Raw genomic sequence first — 23,927 nt, forward strand, 5'->3', positions numbered from 1 at the left:
CTTAGTATTACATTAGCAACAAGTTAGTGGGTTCGTATTTATTGCAGGGAATATAAAAAGGTTCAAATAACTAGTATTTTGCAGCCTGAATTCTAATATTTCATTATCATATGCACATAATTTCCCAACTCAGGGCTGCAACTTCAGTTCAACTTCCTTTTTCTACAAGTAATTTGTACCAGTGTTGACCAATATCTTCAAAGTATAAATGACCACTGAGTGGGATATAAATACAAACACTGTTTCAGATCTCAGCTCTGCTCTCTGTCTTTTGTTGAACTTACGCCATTTTAAAATATTTGACTCTCACACTCGTCCTTCTGCTTTTTCCTGTACCATGAACAGATAAATAAAGGAAACAGGCTCATTATTATAGAAGGGAAACAAATTCATTGAAAAGCAATCCACAAAGTGAAGGGGGGCAAGGGGACACCAAAAAAAAAACAATTAATGCTATAGTAGATTTTCATCAGTATGATATACTTCCAAATTACGAAAATATGAAATTTGTCCTTCTTTTTGTACTGTATTGAAAATGTTTGCTTGTTCTTGCATCAATAATTAAACTGGCACAAGTATGCTAAGACACTTCAGACAAGTATTGCTTTCTCTTGTATCTTAGCGACATGAAGTGAATCTGAAAGGTTAATAATTTTTATTTGTAGCATGCAACTACAAAATGAAATAAATTTGAATAAATTAAAAAAAATCATTTTTTTAAGTGTCAATAAAAAGTCATGAACCATCAGTCTTAAGTCTCTATTATTAACCACAAGGCTCAATAAATATGAGCTTCCTCACTCCACTAGCATGTCTCTATTCCACATTCAAAAATTCTTCATTTACATTACAAATATCCTCCTACATTTGGAGGATCCAATATTCTCATGCTGAAACTTCTGGTTGTGTCTGCCAACAGTCTTGTGGCACAGATTTTGATAGGAAGTCCGAACAAGTGTTATTACAAAGGTAAGGATAGCAGTAATCACCATCTTTGGCAACTCAAGGGCTCTCTTGAGTCTGACTTCAACTAGTCATCCATGTGTTATACTGTTCTTCTAGGAGCACTAAGATCTAGCAATGCCAAATTGGTTTACTGAACTTATTCCTGTACAGTAGCATATCTGCTGTATCTCATTTTCTGCATTTCACTCTAACAAATGGACTAAAATATAATGACTGAAAATTACTTTAAATGCACAACATCTTGGATTGATAGCTCATTAGTGAAATATTTTAACCTTTTTCAGTTCACTTACAGTGACAGAGGGACATCAGCTTCATAGGCAACCCAGTATTAGGTTTAAAGACAATTTCAGATATGCTTACGTGGAAGTTCCGTAAATTCCTCCCCTTCCCATTACTTTTTCCCTTCCTTCCCCCCCCCCCCCCAACTTCAACTTCATTGTTACTCCAGTTACACGAAAGCCTGGCAGCAATGATGACATCAGGAAAAAACAAATGTTAACCTCTAGGTACTAAAATCACAATTCTAAATGATAAAAACAGATGCAAACAACTACTCAATTCCTTTGATTGATGGCAATCCTTTAACTTAGGAGATCTCTGGAAGGAAGGAAATGGCAATCTGGAACACAGGTATCTTAGTCTGGTTTCTTTTCTAAGAAAAAGAATGAGTTTAGAAGAGGTAACGTTACAACAGAGTTGCAAATTCCTTGAGAATACACTTGTAAAATAAAACATTCTTAGCAAAAGTTTATGGCCAAACTCATTTCCAATGATCTATTTAAAAGACAAGATGACATGTATGAGTGCAAATAAAACCAATTCACAGCGTAACACACTGGATTCCATTACAAGGCTTTTCCTTGTATGCTTGGGTACCAGCAGTAACAAACATTTGGTAAGAGGGAAAAAAACAAAATATCTTCTGAGACCAATAATAAAGAACTCTGCAGACACAAAGCCACACACACCTGTTGCCATGTGGCTTTTTGCAAAAGCCACACTGCTTGCTGGGCACCCAAACATGTTTACTTTCACTAGCAGAGGTATGTTCCAAGCCTTCCCGTTTAACAGTTGAAATGTTATCTGGAATAAACAGTGGAGGTTCATCAAGTGAAAGACTTTTGCTACTTCTTCTCTGGCGAGGTTGAAGATTTTTATCAATTCTTTTTGATTTTTTTTCTTTATCATCCTCCTTCAGATGTTCTACCATAGAGGCATCTTTTGCCTCTGACTCCTCCTTGGTGGAGCTATTTGTTTTTAGCACAGTTGTAAGCTGTTTCTGGGCTTGCTTCTGACCAAGATTTGAAATATGGCCTGACACTGTGTGCACAGAGTGGTGGGTATCTTTAGAACAGCTTTGTTGTGTAGGAGATTTGTCAATTGCTCTCTGAATTGATGACTTCTGTCCTTGCCCAGAAGCCTGGACTCGGGGTATTTTCTTCAGCATTGTATTGGTCTGCTTTTTTACTGTGGTCCCTGAAAGACAACTCTTTGTTTTCAAACCAAGATCAGATTGTTTCTTCCTAATTTTAACAGGGTTGTTCGGATGTTGATGACTGTCTTGCTCATCTGCATTCCGCTTCAGACCTGCTGGAGATGGACTGTGAAGACCTGAAACAGCAATACCGGCTCTTGTTCTTGAATTCCTTGTGTCTTGTTGCACTGTACCTGATTTCTGTCGAGTACCTGCAGTCAGATTTTGCTTATTCTGTACTGCAGATTTACTATGCCGAGGCCTAATATTCTTTTCACATTTTGAAGCAACACTAATTTGTTTATCATCATCCTGAACTTTTGAGGTCTCAGGGCCTTCTACTTCAGTACTGCTGATCTGCTGCTGTACATCTTGGCTTGCATGGTCAAGAACAGTGCTTTCTAAAATGCTATTTCCTGGGTGAACAGAAGTAAGCTCCTCACTTTTCAAGTCTTTATTATCAAACTCTGTACTGTCCAGTAGTTCCTCTGATGAACTTACAGTTTTCTCCACTCCTTTGCCATCATCTACAGGCTCTGTTACACTTTCTTTTACTGACAATGTATTTTCATCAGGAAATTCCACACTATGGGAACCTAATCTACATTCAACCCCCTCTTCTAAAGAGCCAGACAAATTTGAAAAGGTCTCATAAATTTCACTTGGATTCACACAAACGCTAGATGGATCATTAGTTTCTCCAGTTATCCCACTTTGATCATGTTCTTCTGTTATCTTCTCCAATTCCTCTGCTTTATTTTCAGTCTTTTCTTCCGCAGAAGTTTCAGAGCCCATTGAATCAATCACATAATTTCCTTCATTTTTAGCTGCAGTAATTTCAGTATCTGCAGATGCTGAACAAACTGAATCAACACTCCCAGACTCAGTTTTTGTTGCTATCTCTGTTATTTCCTTTGTTTCTCCAGGAGCAGTACAAGCTCCTGGTACCTCAGAACAACTTAACTCTTGGGATATTTCTTCAACCTTTGCCTGCTCAGGTGTTTCAGACTTCACTTCATTCACCTCTTCAGGACCAGGAAGAGGCTTTGTATTACTTGGGGAAGCAGTTACTGCTGCTGCTGCTCCTTCTGTCTGTGCTGATCGTCTTGTACTACGCCTAACTTCTTTAGGTTGTTCTGCTTTCACAGGTGTGGCAACATCTGCCTCTTTAGCTGGACTTTTCTCTTGTTGTTTCTGTCCTGTTTTGAGAGCAGATCCACTTTTTACAGATGATTTCTTGGTACTGACAGGAGGTGCAACATTTGAACGCTTGGCCAGTGTGCTCTGTCGCAAACTCCGTACTGGTTCTATAAAGGTAAAGAGAAAGTGTCTTAGCTATACCATGTACTCCTATATGCAAACACAAGACTAATCTAGAATAGAAGTGACTGAGCCTACTTTACCTTACTGGACACAAAAAGAATTTTGAAACTTAGTTGTTCATTGAACTTAGAGAAAATAAAAAAAACAGTTTGAATGGAAAAAAAATCATTACTTTTATGGCTACTAAAGCTCTGAACAGTATATGAAAAAACAGAAGTAGCTCTCACAATAAAAAAGACAAAATCCACTCAACTTTTCTAGCACTCAACCTTTTCCACTCTTTCTACTTTAAGTAAAAATAGCATAAAGTTATATTGTGATAAGTATAAATGCAAATTTTACAAAGTTTTTAGAGAACACAGTATATGAATCTGAAATCCAGTCATGTTCTCACTTAATGACAGATTATTGATTATTGTAAAAGTAATAATCAAATTTAAGTGCCTTTTAAAAGTGTATTCACCAGCTTTGTAACATAGGCTCTTTCTTAAATTCTGATTTCCCTATTAATTTTATCTTAACTCGGCCTACTCTTTGGGGACAAAGTAGAGCTGTCAATAACTCCACCTGTTCAAGAAGTTTAAAAAAACCCTGATTATATACAATCAGCTATCACAATTTAAATATGTGAAATAACTATTAAGCATGTTGAGATATCTATATGAAAGACTTTACAAGTGCAATTACTGTAACTTTAAAACAAAAAGAACACACACAAATAAGAACAAACAGAATTAAAAATTTTAATTGGAAATAAAGAGCCATGCTAACCTAATTCTCCAATACTGTTTGAAAATACAGCAGGGCTGTGTTAAAGAACCACAGTGCAAATCTGATTTAGGTAAAAGGAACAAAGTTTCAAAAACATGTTTGAGAACCACAGGCCATAAGGAAGAGCATTTGTTATAAAGGAATTCAAATTGAATAGCACCCTACTGATGCCAATCTCTGGCTCCCATTTATAAAAAAAAAGAAAAAAAAAGGAAGCGCCTGTACTCCACACAACCAACCACTAAAATACTTGGCATTTATGAATATTAGGAAGGGATTCTAAAAATTTAGTTGACCTTGAATGTGCAAAAACATACATCCCATATTGAGTGATCACCTTGTGCCATTAAACGTGGTGACTTTCTTGGTGACACGACTGACGTTTCTTCTGAACGACTCCTCAAATTCCTGTTCGGTAAAGTTAACTCATCTTCATCGATGTTGTCATTTCCACTCTCTTTAACTCCCTCTTCATCCATAATATCATCAAGACCGATAACTGGGAAAACAAACAAACAAGAAAGATCCTAAAACTTTAAAAGGAACAAAAAGTGTTGCGACTGTAAGGGTGAGTAAGGCGGGGGAAGAAACAGGGAGAAATACATAAATTGGCCATCTGAAAACAAACAAAAAGGAAAAAAAAATGAAGAAAGGCAGGACAGAAAATTCCCACGTGAGGCAGTTTCAGTGTAGAAGAAGCTATCACCCAAAGCTTAAAATTTCTGTAGATAGTCCTTACAGCTTTTTGGTGGACTCACATTTTTATTGGTTTTGGTTTTTGTTGTTTTGTTCTTTTATTTTGGCACAAGAAGGTCCACAGTCTTAGAGGATCAGCTGTCCCTCACTGCCCCTTCCCACCTAAGAAAAAGTGAAGAAAGGTAAACAGTAGAAAGAGCTGATCCAGAAAAGGAATGAGTATAAAAATCACAGTTTTCTCATAGGACACAATTTTAAAACTGAAAGTCCCACCCACCTCACGTATCTCCATCTGCAACCCAGTTTTGGAAGGGCATGGAGTGCAGCATGCACTAGTCTCCCAGCCAGAATCAGAGAACGTTGTCGAATTCCTATCCTCCACTAACCTGAGAAGGATCCCAGAGGTTGCTCCTGAAAATAGGTTTCCTAAGAGGCAGTCAGGCCACTGTACCAGCCATTCTCCTCACTTTCTCTAAGTTTGGTTCTGCAATGGTAGCCTCTCCTATCCCAAGATCCTATGTGTGATTAATGAATCCCGGTCCCTGTAGGATGCGAAATTTGTGAGATCAGGCCAAACACCCAAGTGATTTTATAAGACATGTAGAAGGGTCTGACAAATACAACACAGACTCCAAACAATCAAGTAAGCCTATTCTTCACTATCCCAGCACCAACTCCAGCATTTTTAAGGCAAACTAACTTACACAACAGAAATAAGATCTCTAAAAAATTCTAACAATTATTTTCTTAAAATTGCTTTAATATATTCATCTTAGAAACCAAAACAAGAAGATAATAAAAATTAAAAATTGTTAGAATCTTCAGCTTGCCTCTGAAAACCTGTCAATTTCTGCTTCAACTCAGATGTTTTCACAACTTAAATAGAAGTTCTCTTGTGAAACCACTGTAATAATGAGCATAGAGTAACGAAAAACAGGAGCTGTAAAACACTGCTAAAGCCAAGCAGTGATAAATAATCAAGTCTATCTAGACTGTCATTCAACCCACAGTCTCATGACACATTTAACAGATACACCTGTTAAAGATCAAATATGAGGCTGTTTAAAATCCTTCTAAAAGTAAGGCTGAGCTTGGCACCAGGTGAACTTCATTCTGGTCCTCTGTACTTAGACAGCTGTCAGGAGCTGAAAACTAGGAGTTTCTTTAGCTAACAACGTACTGTCACTCATTTTATTTTAACCATATTATTTAGTTACTGCATTGTATGCCCCAGTTAGAGGAAATGTGTATTTCTGGCAATTACTGGCAGCTTTCTCTTCCCAATCCACAGAGCTATCTTTATGGGTGTATTTGTATACAGATATCACACACCAGCTGCACAAGACTGATAAATCTAGCGTCAGTCCACTCATCCAAATGTTTCGTCACTTATTTGCTACAAGCTACATACTGGGGAAAATATGATACTAATTGCCCTGTCAGACTTTATTTTCCCCTAAATATGTAATGCTGGCCATTGTCCAACACAGGACACCAAACAAGATGGATCCTCATCCTAACTCAGGCCACCCTTCCTGTGTTCTGAAAGATTACGTGATTAGATCCTTCTGACAGCTCCGCACTTTGGTGTGAGCCATCTTATTACAACAGCATTCCTACAGAACGTGCAGCTGGTGTGAGGGAACAGCCTGTGACCCTTCTGACTCCTTGGTGTAGAACTACACTAACTACTGAAGATAACACGAAGAATCAAAACTACTCAGACAACTTCTGAAACAGTTCTGTAGCTGATCTCACAGCTCATTAAAGCCTCGTGTTTTACACGTCTTGCACAAGTTAATTCATTTACACACCCTTCATTAACACAAGGGACACATTCAGTCTACTATTGACAGACAGTTTGAAATATCAGAATTAAAGTATTTTCATACTTACAAGACTCTGTGCTGTAGCTTTAATTTTATGGATGAATTTGAAGCACAGAATCTTGTTTATTTCAAACGACCTGAGCTACAACTCGGCTATTACAGCCACATGAGGCGGGATGAGAAGTCAACACAGAACCCTGCTGGGAAAGGAAAAAGTGACAAGGAATAGTAATAGATACAGAGGAGGAGACTGGAACATTGAATTATGAAAGGAAGTGGAGGTAGAGATAGGAATGTGGAAAGACAAAACCACCAAAAGCAGAAACAGACAGAAATAAAACAGAAAGAGATACTGATAATGAAAACAACAGAAAAGGATAGAGATGATGTTAGCAATAATTATCTATAGAAATTAAGACAGAGGTGTAAGTGATAAATAATCATACAGGAGGAAGGGAAAAAACATCAGAACTGCACACAACTGAAAAAGCTGCAAAGAAGGAAAATACATAGAGAGAGACTGTGACCTATATATTTATATGTATACAAATACACACGCTTGAAGAAGCACCACTGGCTGTCATCTTAATATATTGAGTCTGTTATCTGCAAAGTATTTAAATTTCCAGGCTACTGTCTCACTTTTCATACATGTCAAACAATAACAGAAGAACACATTAAAAATATTCGCACTTTTAAAGTAGAACTTTCCATGTGTTAAAACAAAACTGTGACAAATTTTTATTTCTTCATTGATACATAATTGAAGAAAACAAGCCTTACTTGATGGAGGAAGGGGAGGGAAGGAGAAGAAAACACCTAAAATATCATCAAAATCTTTTAAATATATAAATATTATTAACATATGTCTTCCCTTGATTATCTTTAGCCAAAATTATACAAAAATATTCAGATTTTTGACACACTGGTCAAGGTAAATTTCAAGTGTAGAACTAAAGTTCTCCTGTAGGTACCAGCTCTGGTTTTCTTTTGCTTAGCTAACCAGAAGGAATAACATTCCACTATTCCTGCTCTGCACTGTTGTAAATGCTAAAGACCCAACCTCCCTCCATGCACAGAACTGATCCAAAGAAATAACTACGTCTTCAGAAAAATGTACAGTGGGGAAAACTGGCAGTTTGTTACCTACAGACAAAAAGCATGCAAAATAAACATTTTCCATGTTCTCAGAATGACAGCAACATAACAAATTTAAATTTTATACAGAAAGGTTACTACCTTGGTCACAAGACACTGTGCAACTGTTCACAGGGACAGCTTGGAGGAAGGAAGGCAGAAAGAGGTAAGAATACTGAGAAACCATAAAGCATTTGGGGTTGCAATCGAGAAGTTATATTCAAAATCACTTCATAAGCAGGTGGAAAAAATAGATGTACATTTGATTTTAGCGAAACGAGCATAAAGTGCCTAAAACAGAAAACAGCTACAAGGAAAAAAAAAAAAAAGTATTTGTAGTCAGAAAAATCATTTTGGCTCCAAAGATTTAGTACATGATCACAGTTTTAGCAGAAGTAATGCTGCTTTGAACAGTACTCGTGAACACATAGGGTAAAACTGGAAAGAGCAGACTGCACTCAGGGGAAACCCTTTTCAAGAAGCAATCTAGAAGCACAGGAAACAAAAAATTGCAATTTAAAAGATATCCCCAACAGTCTTTCTACACTCTTATAGGGCCAATCCTCATCACTTATTAAAAAATATCTGACTTGATAAACATAAATTACACTGGTAAAATTTTAATTTTGCTATGAAATCCAGAAACATCTCTAGATGATATGCAATTCACATGCCATACCATCTACTACATGTATAATAAAATCACACTGCTCCAGTGAATAACAACCTGGAAAGCTACAGAATTTATGATAGCTGAGAAATGCCCAGTTAGTACAAATCCTGCTTACTTAGTTTGATTTTGGCATATATATGCATGTGTGCATATATACAGACACAGACACAAATATAATAAATAAAACAAGGGAAGAGGAAAATCCCAAATCTGGGGCTGTTGACCAGAAGTCAGACAAATCTTCACAGTTTGGTGGCAAATCACCACAGGATTTGTGGTGAAGGAAACCATACGATCTCAGCTATCAGGGGTTTCGGCCTGACCTGCCATGCTCATACTTATAAGACTAGTGTACAAATTTCCAGCTTGTCTTACAGCAAGAAACAACAGAATGAAACAGAACACCCCCCATCACTAAAGTACCAAGTCTGAATAAAGGTGTTGCTCTGAAGAGCTAAGTCATATTCTTAACTTTACATTTTCCATTTCTGATTAAAGAAAAAGGATCAGAAGGAAAAGACAAACAAACAAACAAAAAGCATGCATACGCACCATCCAAATATCAAAGACAGCCTGGAGCTATTCCACATAATCTACCTGTGTTGATCACACAGCTCTTTGGAGAACAAACACCTTACCGTCCTGATGAAGGGAAACAGAGACACCTCAAACATGATATGGGACACCTCTGAGTATTTCAAAAACTAGTGTTTCATTTAATTTTTGAAAACCTCGTTTTGTCAAATTCTGTCTTTTATCTGGCAAAGGCAGCAGTTGCACCAACTTCCACTAATGCCACTAGGTCTCACTGCCAATAGCTACTTCAGGACAGTAAACCGCTTCCATTACTGCTAAGCTCCTGAGATCTGCAAATAGGTTGTGCCTTGATTCATTGAAATAACAGAAAATTTCCCAGCTGCACTACATGAGCAGCAATCTGCACCATCTAATCCCACAAACCAGCAACCCAACCACATCTTCACAATTTAGCAGTCACTTCTCACAAACACATCCTAAAAGGATTTCAGCATAACAGCTGTTAATTTGACCCATACCCTCTCCAGCTTGGAAAAAATCATGAAAAGTTACTTCCATCTCTGCTCAAAGGCATTAACAGGTCTGGAAAGGATTTTGTCTTCTCCAAACATCCAACTGTTCAGTCAAAGCTGAACGAGACAATCCCATTCTATTTCTCGGTGGTAATTACAGAGCAAGCTCATAGAGCAGACAAAGATCAATAATGTCATCTAACAAAAAAATTAGATCCAGCATAAAGCTGGATTCAGGCCAAGACACGAACATGAGACTGCTTTACTGGCACTGATACCGTTCCTCATATCAATACACAGGCAACAGACATCTATTTTCATGCTCCTCGCTATCTGTCATAGACCGGTACCACGGACTATGATGCTACTATGTTTCCCGTGCCAATTACATGTAATCCAATTTACAAAGTAGTTTGTGCATTTTCTGTGGAAATGCCTCCAACCAACAGTGATGGAAATCAAACCTCAACTCACAGAAGTCTGTGCAGTTCTGTCATATAGATAAGTGCATAGGGATGTAAACCAATTGCTACCATGCATCACATCCAGTCAGATCACCACCTTTGAAAGAGCTCAGCAGTAACAAAAAGCTTAGTTCGTGGTGAATGGCGTGCAATATAAATCCTAATGCTGAGCAAGACAGATGCAATACTGATGAGTAATGACTTTGGGTTAGGCCTGTGAACAACGCTCATCAAGAACTTACGTCAACCCAACAGTAAGAGAAAGGGCAGAACACAGACCCACAGGTGAAAACAAGTTAAGAGCCAGAATAAAGAAGGGGTTCTTAAGACTGATGTAAATGAGAGCCAAAAAGCTCTAATCTCCAAAGTAAAGCAGAGAAAAGGCTGTTAGTTCTGAGAAACTTGATATACTGCTATGCAGGCCTTACACCACAAAAATGTACCATTTGGACATTGGCAGTACCAATGTCCTGCCACAAAAATGTAATTTTAAACATGAAAATCTCATGTTTAAACAAAATCATACAATCACCTAGACTGGAAATGCCTTCCAAGATCATGAAGTCCAACCATCAACCTGACCTACAAGGCCCATCACTAAACCACATCCCTTAGTGTCATGTCCACAAGTCCCCTGAATACCTCCCAGGATAGGGACTCCACCACTTCCCTGGGCAGCCCGTTCCAATGCTTGGCCACCCTTTCCTCAAAGAAATTCTCTCTAATGTCCAATCCAAACCTCCCCTGGAACAACTTGAGACCATTTCCTCATGTTCAATATAAGCCCTAACACTTGCCACCTGAGAAAGAGAGACCAACACTGCAACCTCCTTTCAGGTAGTTGTGGAAAGCAATGAGGTCTCCCGAGCCTCCTCTTCTCCAGACTAAAGAACCCCAATTCGCTCAGCCGCTCCTCTCAACTCTTCTTTTCGAGCCCCTTCCCCAGCTTCATTGCTTTTTCCACACACAATCAAGCAACTCAATATCCTCCTTATGGTGAAGTGGTGCAAGGTCTCCTGGTTGAAGTCAGCATCTTGCTTTGTGCACAGGTTTACAAATACTCTTGAACTCTTTGCTCAAAACAAGCTTCCACTTAAGTATCAGTGAGCCATGCACTCAGCTCCTTCGATTTATCTGTCAGACCTAATTCCACTTCAGCCAAATCACCTCAGCCCAACTATTTATACTTTTATCTCTTCAGCTTACCCACAGAAGAAGAAGATAGCATGAAATTTTCACAACAAAAGAACACAAAGGAACTTTCACCACTTTAAAAACTGGACAAAACAGGACATTTCAGCTATTCATGGACCAGCAACCATGCTAAGCCTGTCCTTTGCTGGCCTTCTGAGCTGATTTTCAAAAGGATTTTGCTCCCGTTCTTAAACTGTTCCATGGTCTTGATAAGTGTTTTGCAAGATACCGTTTGTAGGTCTAAAATAAATAACAATGAATACATAAATTTCTGCCTCTGCAGAAAAAATGGCTTATCTTCGGGAGCCCAAACAACTGCTGTCCCCTGCAGAGCTGACAGTGAGAATCACAACCATCTAACATTTCAGCTTTAAGAATAAATAATGAAATTAAACAAACAAAATGAAAGAAAAAAGAAAACCAGGACACCACCACAGACTTCCTCCCCCACCCCCCCCCTGCAAAAAACAGTATTTCCTAGGTTGTGCCCAGGTTAACATAACTTTTTCTTTTTGTAAGGTTTTACTATACATTTGTTTTTACCAATTTATCCTAAGGAAAGGATAAAAGGGCTAACAACCAACCGTTCTGTAACCATACTGCTTAATGCAACACAGATTAAATTTGTGATGATATCCTACACAAAAGAGGAAAAAAACACCAAAAAATTAATGAATAATAATACAGCAAGCTACACTGTATGAAACACCAAAGGTGTTACAGATCTAAGGATATTAGCAAGGCAAGTTTTGTGGGGAGAACTGTGGGGTTCTCTTCCCTTCTCTTCTCCAAACAAAATGATATTGGAGCAGAGAGGAGCTTTCATGCATACATTTTGGAAATATCAGCCTTTCCATCATCAGTTCTTACAAAGGGTATTACCATCTTCAGTCTGCTGGTAAGAATGTAGTGACAATCTGAGTTGCCTTAGATCACCAACTCTCACACAAATCAAATAAGTCATGAGGAATAAGGACAAACAAAGAAACACTGCTTCAAAATGATGGCTGTTATTCTCAATTTAAAAAAAAAAAAAAGAAAACACCACTGATAGAAAAATATTAGGGTCCTACCATCTCAGAATAAAGACAAGACCTTCTTAACAAGACCTATAAAGAACAACCAACAGCAAGAACATAGTGATCCTTTTGGATCACTATGACATTAATTGCAAATTGTATGTTTTTATTTACATACTGAAACACGGTTTTAGTCTTGCTTTTATATTTAAAATATAAATTAAATAATACATATTTTATAACTTAAAAGAAGTTATACCAGTTTTGATTCTCTGAGCCTGTATGCAGCCTGAAGTAATAGCCACAATTAATGAGCTTGCTCATTTATTTTAACAGACAGCAAGCTTAAAAAAATAACTTTAAGAAGTTGTGGTTATTTAAATATCAATACTGTTAATTACTCCACTTTTAAGAGAAATATCCAGCTAGTTTGCCAAAAAGCCCCCAAACATCTCCCTGTAACTTCTAAAATATCCAGCTGTACCCTATGAGTTAATTCAAAAATTTTAAATGCAGTATAGGTTTAAAGAAGGATACACAGTTGTGGCTCTGTGAAACAAGAACTCACATCATTGTTTTACTGGATGGAAATAAACAGAGGGGAAGATTGGTTTAACTGTGTACACTGCAGTCTTATGCACATTACAACTGATATAATTTTGTTTGGTAGGTTAAAGACAAAGCGTAAGCACATGGACTATTACAAGAATAAACAAGAACATTAAAGATGGCCTCAAACCATATTGTATTAAAGCAGTAAAAAGATCAAATATCTTGGTTTCTGTAGCTCACTTTGTCATTGCCCTAATGAGTACCATCTTTAATTTACAGTTTTCCGTGCCAAAATACCGCTTGATTTAACAAAGGTGAGAATTCAGTCTGTTAGTAGAAACAAAACATATTATACTACAAAATTGTCAAGATTTTCAGAAATAATTCATAAAAGCTACCAGAAGAAAATGAAATGCTGATATAAGTTATTTGCACTAATCTACAACACTTTTCAGTAATGAACCCAATTTAAAAACAAAGAAAAAGAAACCTTCCTGTCAAAAACAAACAAAAAAACCTATTAAGCAAAGAGTACCTTTTTACCCATTACAGTAAATTCAGAGTAATTATTCCAACTATTCACACTATACATAACTTAGGAACTGGATTATAGTTTTGTTCCCCACCCACCTCCATCTTCCAAAACTGTTCCACAACTCCTTAAATGATTTTTACGTAAAAGCTGTGCTCTAAATCAGTTCCAACTCAGGTGTTTCCAAACCATAATAAAGAATTGTTTGAAGCCAAACAAAGCAAAACACCCAGTATCAACTCCATGCTACAACTCCTAGCACTAACAGAATAACCGTGAGGTCAGAGAAGTAACAGAAGCTGTATACCTCAAACACGCCTCTTGGCAATCCTGCACTATTAAATTTCTGAAGACAACTAACAATTTCACTAATAAGACACAGTTCTTATGCTAAAGAAATCAAACTCTAACTGGAAATAATTTACACATATTCAAGTCAAAGCCTAGATTAATTTTGACCCAGATTAGGAGCTTTCCCCTGTTGTTAAGTGACCAAGTTAAAAAACTGCATGTTTTACATGCCAAGCATGTAAGCAGCACAACAAAAGGGGCAGGAAAGAGACAGAAATCCCAAATTATTATTTCTACATTATGAAAAAGGGTTGGCACTACAGTATTAATGTATTTTAAATTGTAATCTTAAAAAATTATAAGATTTACCTGTTGAACAAGGCATCTGGAAATTGGGATCATTGCTATCCAAAACAGGCAAACAGAACTGGGCACTTGCAGATCCTAGCATAGGATCCTTATCGCTGAGCATGTTCTTCAGCGAATCCTCTAAGACATTTTGACTTGTACTAAAATCCTCACAGACTTCATTCTCCAGGTTGGATCCTAGAAATAGGGCATCATCTAAGTGTTCAGTAGGAATTAAATGGTTAAATGTATCAACTATATCCATGAAGTCTCCTGTGTGTCTTTCAGCCCTATAGAAAGACAAGAAAAATACCATAAGAAAATAAGCTACAAATAGCCAAAAAAAAAAAAAAAAAAAGAAAAAAAGAAAAAAAAAAAAAGAAAAAAAAGGAAGAAGAAAAAGAAAAAAACACCTAAGAAACCAGCAAATTGTTTTGGTTGTTTTGTTTAATAAAGAATGCTTAAGGTATTTTAGACTTGTAAAAAAATAAAAAATAAATCTGCATATGGCTTAGCATGGCCCATTACATATCTAAAATCATTTCTCTTTCTAACTGACTGCCTTTACAAGAACTTGTATGCTAAGTTACTAACATAAGCTCCTCCATCAACATCAGTGTTGGCACTTCTGCAGAATATGTACAACAAGGTTTAAGTGAAACATTTCCTTTCTAAAATTTGAACCTTAACCAGCTCAGGTACAGGGGGTGGTACAGAAGTCAACAAGCATGGAGCAATGGCACTGCAAGGGCACATCTTTCTTCACCTTCACATACGAAACCGCGGTCAGCTTCCACTAACAGCAGAGCAGAGCTCAGGAGCCTGCATACTGGGCCCCAAACTGGGAAGGATTACATTTCTGCCCCTGCAATTCATGGCAAGTAACTATTTTTAAGTAGTAAAGTCTTATCCCTATTTTTCACCTATGATTATATCCAATAACATTATAAGGTTTTATGTGAAAGTTTGACCCCAATTGCATGTAAGAATTCTGTTAGACGGCTTCAAAAGAGCCAGAACCCTCTTGTAAGTTTCAGTTTTGAAGAAGCTTAAGACTTAAAGAACTGCAGTCAAAGACAGCACCTACATTTCCCTACATCACTTCATTGTGATGGAGCAGAAGGAACAACTGTTTCAGCAAAGATTTAACTGGTAAGAAAGTACAACTACACAAGAGATGAAAAAAATCAACAAATTGCTTCTTCAGGGGTTTAGGACCATACACTTCAAGTGCAGAGAGATAATTATAATAAATATGGTAACTTTGGGGTGCAAGGAAAATGAAGCAGTGTCTGGCATTATCTAGAGAGCCTAGGAGACCAGTTTTGGCACATGCAAAGCTGTTCATGCTTCTGCAAGGACACGAATTCTCTCCAGCTCCTTCCTCTATCAGCTGCCTCCCACACACTAGACAGGATTTTATTTTTTGAATGAATGCACTAATTAAAGGAAAGGGAGAAAAGGGGGTTTTACAGCTTCCAGTGCTTGAATTAGCTTCTAGATTCCCATTCCAGCAACCTGCTGCTAAATGAGCCCAGGATCTACTTACGCTTAGTACAGCAGTAAGTATGCTTTCTTATACTTATTAACTGGATATTTCTGTTTTAATGACCAACAGGGAAAATCCGAGCCATACACATACTCAAGTGCTTTGTCCCAGTTTCAACCCTGTTCTTGTAATTTAGTTTTGCAACTTCACAAGTTTACATGAACTACACACGAGCATGAAATTATTATTTTTTTTTTGTTAAAAACGTGACAGTCCTTATTCTCCCATCTGGCAGTCCAGAAGGAAACAGGGGTCAGGTATATCACTGCAGAGCATGGTGTCTTTACAATATCTACACACTAACCATGATGAAAATAGTCTAGTGCATAACATCCTACTGACCGAACAGTCAGCAAGAAGAAAAAATGAGGCCAAATTAGGTGCCTTTACTTACAAAGGTAACAGCCTTACAGGAGGAAACGTGTTGTATTTGAAAACTCCCTACAAGAAAATAAAGACTTTTTTGTTATTAAGCAGTGCATCTATGTGTATGCCACGTCAACTAGCATGTATAGCAGCTCATATTCTTCTCCCAGTTCACAAATATCCAAATTTGGCAACAAACAAAGTAGCAAACTGTAACTGAGGAAGCGCTGTGCCCTTTTAAATAGTCTCTTTTATTAACCTTAGGCAATGTAGTTACAACAATCTGATACTACACAGGATAAACTACAAGAGCTGGAGTAGCTCAGAGTAGGAAAATAATTGCAAATGCCACAACCCAGTACTTCAAAACAGCCTCCTGTAATGACCATGTTTTTCTCATATTAGCATCATGCAAGCATGTGAGTCACGCAAGCACGTGAGTAACAGGCACAGGACAAACTGATGGCAAACCTCACCAGGGACATCACAGATATAACACTCACAAATTACTGGAAGAACTTTTTTGTGCCCAACATTAAATATAATGGGGGGGGGAGGGGGGGAAAGGGTAGGGAGCTTTAATATACCTGGAGTAATCTTTCTCAAGAGGGCTTTGTTTGTTTGTCTCCTGCATAGGAGGCGAACCTTTATGTAATGCCTGTTACCAAAGCAGCGGTATCCACTTCATGAAGAGCAGTTGCAAAGTAACAAAAGCTCTGGCAGAACTGCAGCTCTTCATACATAGCAAGGCTGTCAACAGAATTAACCTCTTCAACAATGTGACTTGGGGGGGGAGAGGGGGGAGAGAACACCTACAGTTTTGCTAGACCCATCACACAGCCATCCAGAACACCAAATGCATTCTTACAAAACTCAAAACAACTACACATTGAATGGCCTCAGCCATCTTCAATTAATCACAGAATCATAATGTTGGAAGAGAACTTCAAGATCATCTGGTCCAACTCCCCCTAGCAATACCACCCACTAAACCATGTCCTTAAGCACCACGTCCAACCTTTCCTTGAACATCCCCAGGGACGGTGACTCCACAACCTCCCTGGGCAACCCATTCCAATGCCTGACTGCTCTTTCTGAGAAGAAATGTCTCCTCATTTCCAACCTGAACCTCCCCAACACAACTTGAGGCCATTCCCTCTAGACCTATCACTAGTTACCTGTGAGAAGAGGCTGACCCCCAGCTCCCCACATCTTCCTCTCAGGCAACTGTAGAGAGCAATGAGGTCTCCCCTGAGCTTCCTTTCCTCCAGGCTAAACAATCCCAGTTCCCTCAGCCACTCCACACAAGACTTGTGCTCCAGGCCCTTCACCAGCTTTGTAGCCCTTCTCTGGACATGCTCCAGGGCCTCGATGTCTTTCTGGTACTGAGGGGCCCAAAACTGAACACAGTACTCAAGGTGTGGCCTCAACATCTGTCTAGTTATCAGAGAGAACTCAGGAAAAAATTGTTGTAAAGTTTGTTTCTGGAGCATGATTCAAGTTCTATCCACATCTATCCAAAAGAATACAGTTCTATCCAAATTTTTTTATCAAAAGATCACTGTAAGGTTATAACCAATGCTGTTTCACACAGAAATCCTGCCACCACAAAACCTAGTAAGTTAAAAAATTGATGTTCTACAATTGTTAAAAGCAAGAGGGGCATCAAGTAAAGTACTTGGGATGAAAATTTTGCTAAACTTGGTTCAAGAAACGGATGTTCAATTCCTTGTACCACACCAAGTTCACCTTGTACCATACCAAGTTTAGAAAAAGTACTTTAGCGTTACTAGATCAGCACAAGGCACAGAACCCACAGGGACTGACAATGAAAGGCAGACACACTTCTTGCTAGACCACAGATTTTTACAAAGCAATTGCTACCAAAAAAAAAAAAAATACTTTCCCTCTTTCTTCCTCTATGCAGGAGAGGACTTGTATAAGTTAGCTTATATTTTAAATTTAAGCATGTAAAATGGAAGTCCCTGTATTTCTAGTTAGTAATTTAAAAGAAGTCTGGTTTATGAAAGTCCTCAGAAGTTAGACTTCAAAAAAAACAAAAAAAAACAAAAAAAACAAACAGTATTTCCACAGAAAGTTAACAGTTTTTTCATATTATATTTATTCCTTCAAGTAGTACTATTAAGAACATCGGTCAGAAAAGTATACAAAAGGAACAGAGCTGTTTGGGTAAATAGCTTCTTAGATATCAAAAACAAACGTGAAATGCTAGCACTGCACTGCCATGGAGAAACCCAACAGCACACACTGACAAAAACACAACTGCGTTTTAGTACAATAGTACAACTGACAAAAGCAGCTTTCCAGCAAAACAGAGGGAAATTGCACCTTAATTGACATGAAATTAGCTGACTACACATGCAATTAAAGGAATCCCTCTCCTGCGTGCTTTGGTAAATACTGTAACTAAAAGAGCACTCAGCGTACCAAACACAGCCTTAGCTCCACAGAGCTGGGATGCCAGCACACCCCAGGCACCCCATGTCCCCAGAGCTACCAGCACTGCTCCAAGTGCTGGCGCTGCACACAGGCAGCATTACTGCCATCCTCCTGCCCTCCTTGAATGTGGAACCATAACAGGTATGCTCACAAACGCCTGAGTGAAAGTTAATGAGGTTGCCATGTGTCCACGCTTAAGCATTGGCAGCTGTATTTAGTCTGACAACTTCAGGTATTACAGCTCCAAAAGCCACAGCCAAGACCCAGGTCCTCTGTAGTAACGCACGTTCTAGCCAATGGAGCTCACAGCCTCAACACACCATGGGATACAAAAAGAAACCATTACTGGACAATACACCAGCAGCAGGGTCAGCAACAATGCTGGACCTTTACAACTCTCACACCAATATGCTTTCTACTCTGGTTCACACTGTTTCAAATCCATCATCTAGGGCAGTCATCAAGGAATAAACGAACTGACAAAACATCTCTGACGGGAAAAGCAATTCTGATTTACGAGCATCTGAATTGCAATATAACCAAAGAAACGTATTCAGAACTGGTAAAGAAAATGTCAGTGTCCTTTATTAAAAAAAAAAAAAAAAAAAAGATACAAAGCTTGGATGGAATATGGTTTCCTGAGCCTTGGCCTTTGAGGATAATCAAATTTGATCGCTTTCTAATTTGCCAGCCACTCAAACAGAACACCATACCAAAGACCTGCCTAACAGCAGCATGTAACCAAAATGTGTATTTGTAACATCAATATTGCTGCATTGCAGGTACACTGACAAAGCTGTACATCAAAAACGTCCACCCATAAGTATCTATATACCACCCGCTCCCCTAAATTCCCTATTGATTATTTTAATTCCTCATTTAAAACTATGTAACTCTTAGTGGCTCTTCTTGTCCTCCCCTTACCCTAAAGGTCTTCAAACACCAACTGACCCAGATCTTACCACCCTGTTACTGAAATCTCTGCGGTCTTGATATCTGAAGCAATAACCACATCCCAAAAATCTATAATCTGAAGATGCGTGCTGTACTCCTCACTGACACTGTGGATTCCCTACTCTTTGCTACAGATTATTTGATGGAAGGTCAGACAGCTCGAGATTTTTCTTTATTAAACTTCACTATCTGAAAGAATTACATTCAACTACCAGACCTGTAACTCATTTCACTGAACAGGAAGAAAAAGGATTAAATTAGAAGACAAAGAAATGCGGAAGAGACAGAGATAAACCTTTTCCTAATCATAAAAAATCAAATTATATCACACAAAATCAGATCTTTTGCACAGAAAAACCCTTCCTCAAAAACACGCTTCTCCCTCTACAGCTAGAAGAGGCACAAAGACCTGCACTAGAAGTTGTGTTCTGTCACAGAAATGACTTTACACTGTGACATCTTTCAAATCCATTTCATGAAGTAGACTGTTTTCCTTTACCGGACCACCCCATCAGTGAATCCCACAAAAGTTAATAATAATCAAAGATTATACTGCTCTGTATCACTCAGAGAGTACACATCTCTCCATATGCCTCTAGAATTTGTAAGCTCACTAAGAAGAGACGTATCCCTGAAAAGAAAAAGCTAATGACAGATTATTTTTCCATGACTATTGGTATGTTCTTCAACTCTTTTCCATCCTCACATTACACACTACTTGTTTTAGGAATTTTCAGCATGGTCATTATATAAACATTAAGCTTTCTAATAGGTTACATCGATTATTTGTCAGTAGTCCCAGACAGAATAATTTCATTTGTAATACTTGTTGAATTTTTCAGTGCCTCTCTGATAACGATTAATTTAGAAACACATTTTTTTTTTCAAAATCAGTTAGATGCTTAATGGTGAAGCTTGGTGAGGTTTTCCACAGAAATATAACATCTGCCACATGCCCATATTGACACCATTCAGGTGCATGCCACAGGCAGTCCATATTTTTCATTTTGCTTTTACATAATGAACACTCACAGTTTACTGGACTTTGGCATTTCTGCTTCATAATGCTACCTTAAAAATAAACAAAAAACATTCCCTTACTCATCAATGTTTCTGACATAAAAGGCAAGACAATGAAAGATTACTGTTTTCTACAAATAACTTCTCTTCCCTTAACATTTTTAAGACTTGGATTCAACGGTATTTAGGTTCCCAAGGAAAAATTAAAGAATTACAGAAAATGTAAAGAAAATTAAAGAGCTACAGACTCATTAAACTAACAGCTAAAATAATTCCTTACAGCATACACATGCTCACCTCTTTGCACGTGAGTAGCATTTAAGCCATGAGATAGAACCAAGCTCTAAAAAGTTTCTAAGAGGTCACAGAAGTATGGTAGATAATCATAAGTTTTTTGAGCTTTTGTTTTCTTAGAGACACCTTATCAACTGCTTCCACACTGTGATAACTATAATGGATTAGATCTATACATCATGGTTTGTAGTTAGATGCCATTCCATCCAGCTACATAAAATTTGTGAGGATTTGCAAATGTAACATGCCCATATAAAACAAATGGCCAAATAGCTGAAAGTGATGGTTGAAACAAAAAATCTAGGTGTTTAGAATTCTATATTTATGTCTAATCTTTAAAGCAGAACTGAAGTTAGAAGTAGCAGCTTTGTGATGAAGCAAGAAGAGAGCTGAGCCCAGCTTTGTTGTGAGCTGCACACTAAGCGTGAAGACCAAAGTTAAATTATTCCAAGAAATCTTGAAATCCTGGGTTTCAAGATCTCCCGTATAGAATATTTCCCAAACCTGACCAGATGAATTTCCTAAGCACAACAAACTGTGAATTAGTGTTGTCAGAGAGAAGCCATGCTTACAACCCTCACACCTAATCCTACAGTATTTCCCTGGTTTAGCAATACGAGCATCAACTTTTACAACAGCAAGCGTACAGAACTTACCTAAGAGATTAACAGCCCCATAAAGGACAACACCACAGCTGTAATTTGCTTGCTACACTTGTCACCCCATGTCCTCGTGTTCCCTTCCCAACTTCCATGCTCCTTTCTGAACACTTCCATAGTTCACCCTACAATGAATGGGGGGGTGCTCTTCTTCCAGTCTCTTGTGCCATGGCTGTAACGTACCCCTACTTTACAGACTTGTTGTTACATGAGCAATGTCTCTTCTAAACCCAACAGGCATTAATTATTTACATTCCAGCAGCAAGGAGGAAGCGTGGACAGACCGTCCTGGAAAGCCCACGCCACCCAAGGGCGGGATGGCGGTGCCACCAGGGCCCCCCCGGCCCCCCCAGCCTCCTGTGCCGTGCCTCCCGCGGCGGGTACCCTACACAAGAGTTAACCACGGCACCCGTTGACGATGCGAAGTGCGAGGGACGGGAGGAGGAGCCCCGCGCAGGCCAGGCCAATAGCAGGGGAACAGCTGGCTCCCAACCGCCGCTTGCTCCCCAGCTCTCGGGGCTGCCGGGGCCCGGGGCCGGCCGGGCGGAGCTGGGAGGCCGAGACGGGGCCGTGGAGAGGCGGGCGCGGAGCTCAGGGCCCGGCCGCGGCCTGCGCAAGGTCAGCGGGCTGCGTGCGGCTGGGCGACGGGACCCGGCCCGGCCCCCGAGACGCGGCCCGGCCCCGCGGCCCAACGCGGCCTCAAGGCCCGAGCCGCGCCGCTGGGCCCCGCTAGGCCCGGCCCAGCCCGGCCAGGCCTCAGCCGCGGCCCCCCCGGCGCTGCCCTGCCCTGCCCGGCCGCTACGGGCCCGGCCGTGCTGCGGAGGCCGCGCGAGGCCCGGCGCCCCCGGCCCCCATCGCCCGCGCCCCGCCGGCGGTGACTCACCTCACCCCGCTCCGCGCCGCGCCGCGCCGCCCGCCGACGAAGAGGCCGCGGAGGCCGCGCCGCAAGGGAAGGCAGGGCCCGCGGGAGCGCGCACCGCCTTCCCCCGGCCCCGCTGCCCGCGCCCCCGCTGCCCGCTCCCGGCTCCGGCTCCTCCGCCTGGCGCCGCCGGCCGCGTGCCCGCTCCCCCCCGTAGGCGCGCCCCCGCCGGGCCCGCCGCTCACGTGACCGCGCTGTTTACCGGGAGGCGGGCGCGGCGCCGCGCAGGCGCCCGGCCGCCGACAGGGCCCCGCCGCTCGGTGCGCTGGGGCCCGGCCCCCACCCTCGGCACCCGCTGAGGGATGGGGCCGAGATAACGGGGCACGGCCCCGGGGTGGCCCGCGAGGAGCCACGGGGCTCTGCTGGGTGCCGGATGGGGCGAGCCGGGCGCTCCGCCTGTGTGTGGGGGAGTGGTGAGGGGTGCTCGGCTCTTGGTGGCCCCTGGTTCCTCAGATCGCAGAATTCTCTAGGTTGGAAGAGACCTCCGAGATCACCGAGTCCAACCTCTGACCTAACACTAACCAGTCCTCCACTAAACCATATCACTGAGCTCTACATCTAAACGTCTTTTAAAGACCTGCAGGGATGGTGACTCCACCACTTCCCTGGGCAGCCTGTTCCTTGGGAGGTTCTCATGCTGCCCCTCGGCATGCACACGTCTTCCTGTGGCTTTGTTTTAGGATAATTTTGACCCTTCACACCATGTCACGCAAATTCCCTCCAAAGGTGCTTTTATCAGGTCATCAGTGCCTGAAATAATCCAGTCTCCACATAATGTCACCCTGGAAAAGGACTTCTGATTTGCATTCTAACATTAAATACATATTTCTCCTTCAGCCTGATGATGAACAGTATCTGCAACCCTGACGCTTTATTGCACACACCATGTTTCAAATTGAATACCACCCCCCACCAAAAAAAAGGAGTATTAGTTTTAAAATAATAAATTATACTGTCAACGGCAATGTATTAACATTGTCTTTGTATATTAGTCTTAAAAACAGATTCAGAATGATAAGGCAGTAACACTGTCTTTGCATATTCCTCATTTTGTAGTGAAGTGCAAGCAACATCAGGACAAAATAAAAAGGCGAGGAAGTTGAAATGGGTTGGTTTTCCTTTGTTTCTTTTTCTTAGTTCAGAGTCTTTGAAATGCATGTTCTGTGGTTCTATAAAGGCTGAAATGCAGTACATATTTCTCTCACTACAATCACATTAGGAGAGGGGGCTTTAAACCTAAAGCACAGCAATACGTTTCATGTTTTCAGCCAGTGCACAGACTAGTTGCAACAAGACAAAAACTTTTGTTGCAGACCACAGTTTTTAACCCAAACTGTTTTTCTCTCAGTCCTTAAATCACCTTTATGCAAATCACCATGGTTGTT

General features: G+C 40.1%; 1 protein-coding gene across 7 annotated transcripts in view; it reads right to left on the reverse strand.

Moving 5' to 3' along the window:
• Positions 1-22,680, reverse strand: part of PHF3 (PHD finger protein 3) — a 48,613-nt gene extending 25,933 nt beyond the window's left edge. Inside the window, exons 1-5 of one of the 7 annotated variants that reach the window (XM_082756675.1) lie at positions 22,507-22,626; positions 5,620-5,775; positions 5,296-5,395; positions 4,875-5,036; positions 1,938-3,750 (exon numbers count right to left, since the gene is read on the reverse strand). In XM_082756675.1, the coding sequence (XP_082612801.1) occupies positions 1,938-3,750; positions 4,875-5,016 (1,955 nt within the window). In that variant the 5' untranslated portion in view covers positions 5,017-5,036; positions 5,296-5,395; positions 5,620-5,775; positions 22,507-22,626. Of the gene's footprint in view, positions 1-1,937; positions 3,751-4,874; positions 5,037-5,295; positions 5,396-5,510; positions 5,776-14,342; positions 14,612-22,506 lie in introns of those variants that run through there. The other 6 variants (XM_082756679.1, XM_082756677.1, XM_082756673.1 and 3 more) reach the window with 6 other exon arrangements.
• Positions 22,681-23,927: the final 1,247 nt, after the last annotated feature.

The sequence above is a fragment of the Aythya marila genome, assembly GCF_965140915.1.
Source record: "Aythya marila genome assembly, chromosome: 3".
In the NCBI taxonomy this organism is placed as follows: Eukaryota; Metazoa; Chordata; class Aves; order Anseriformes; family Anatidae; genus Aythya; species Aythya marila.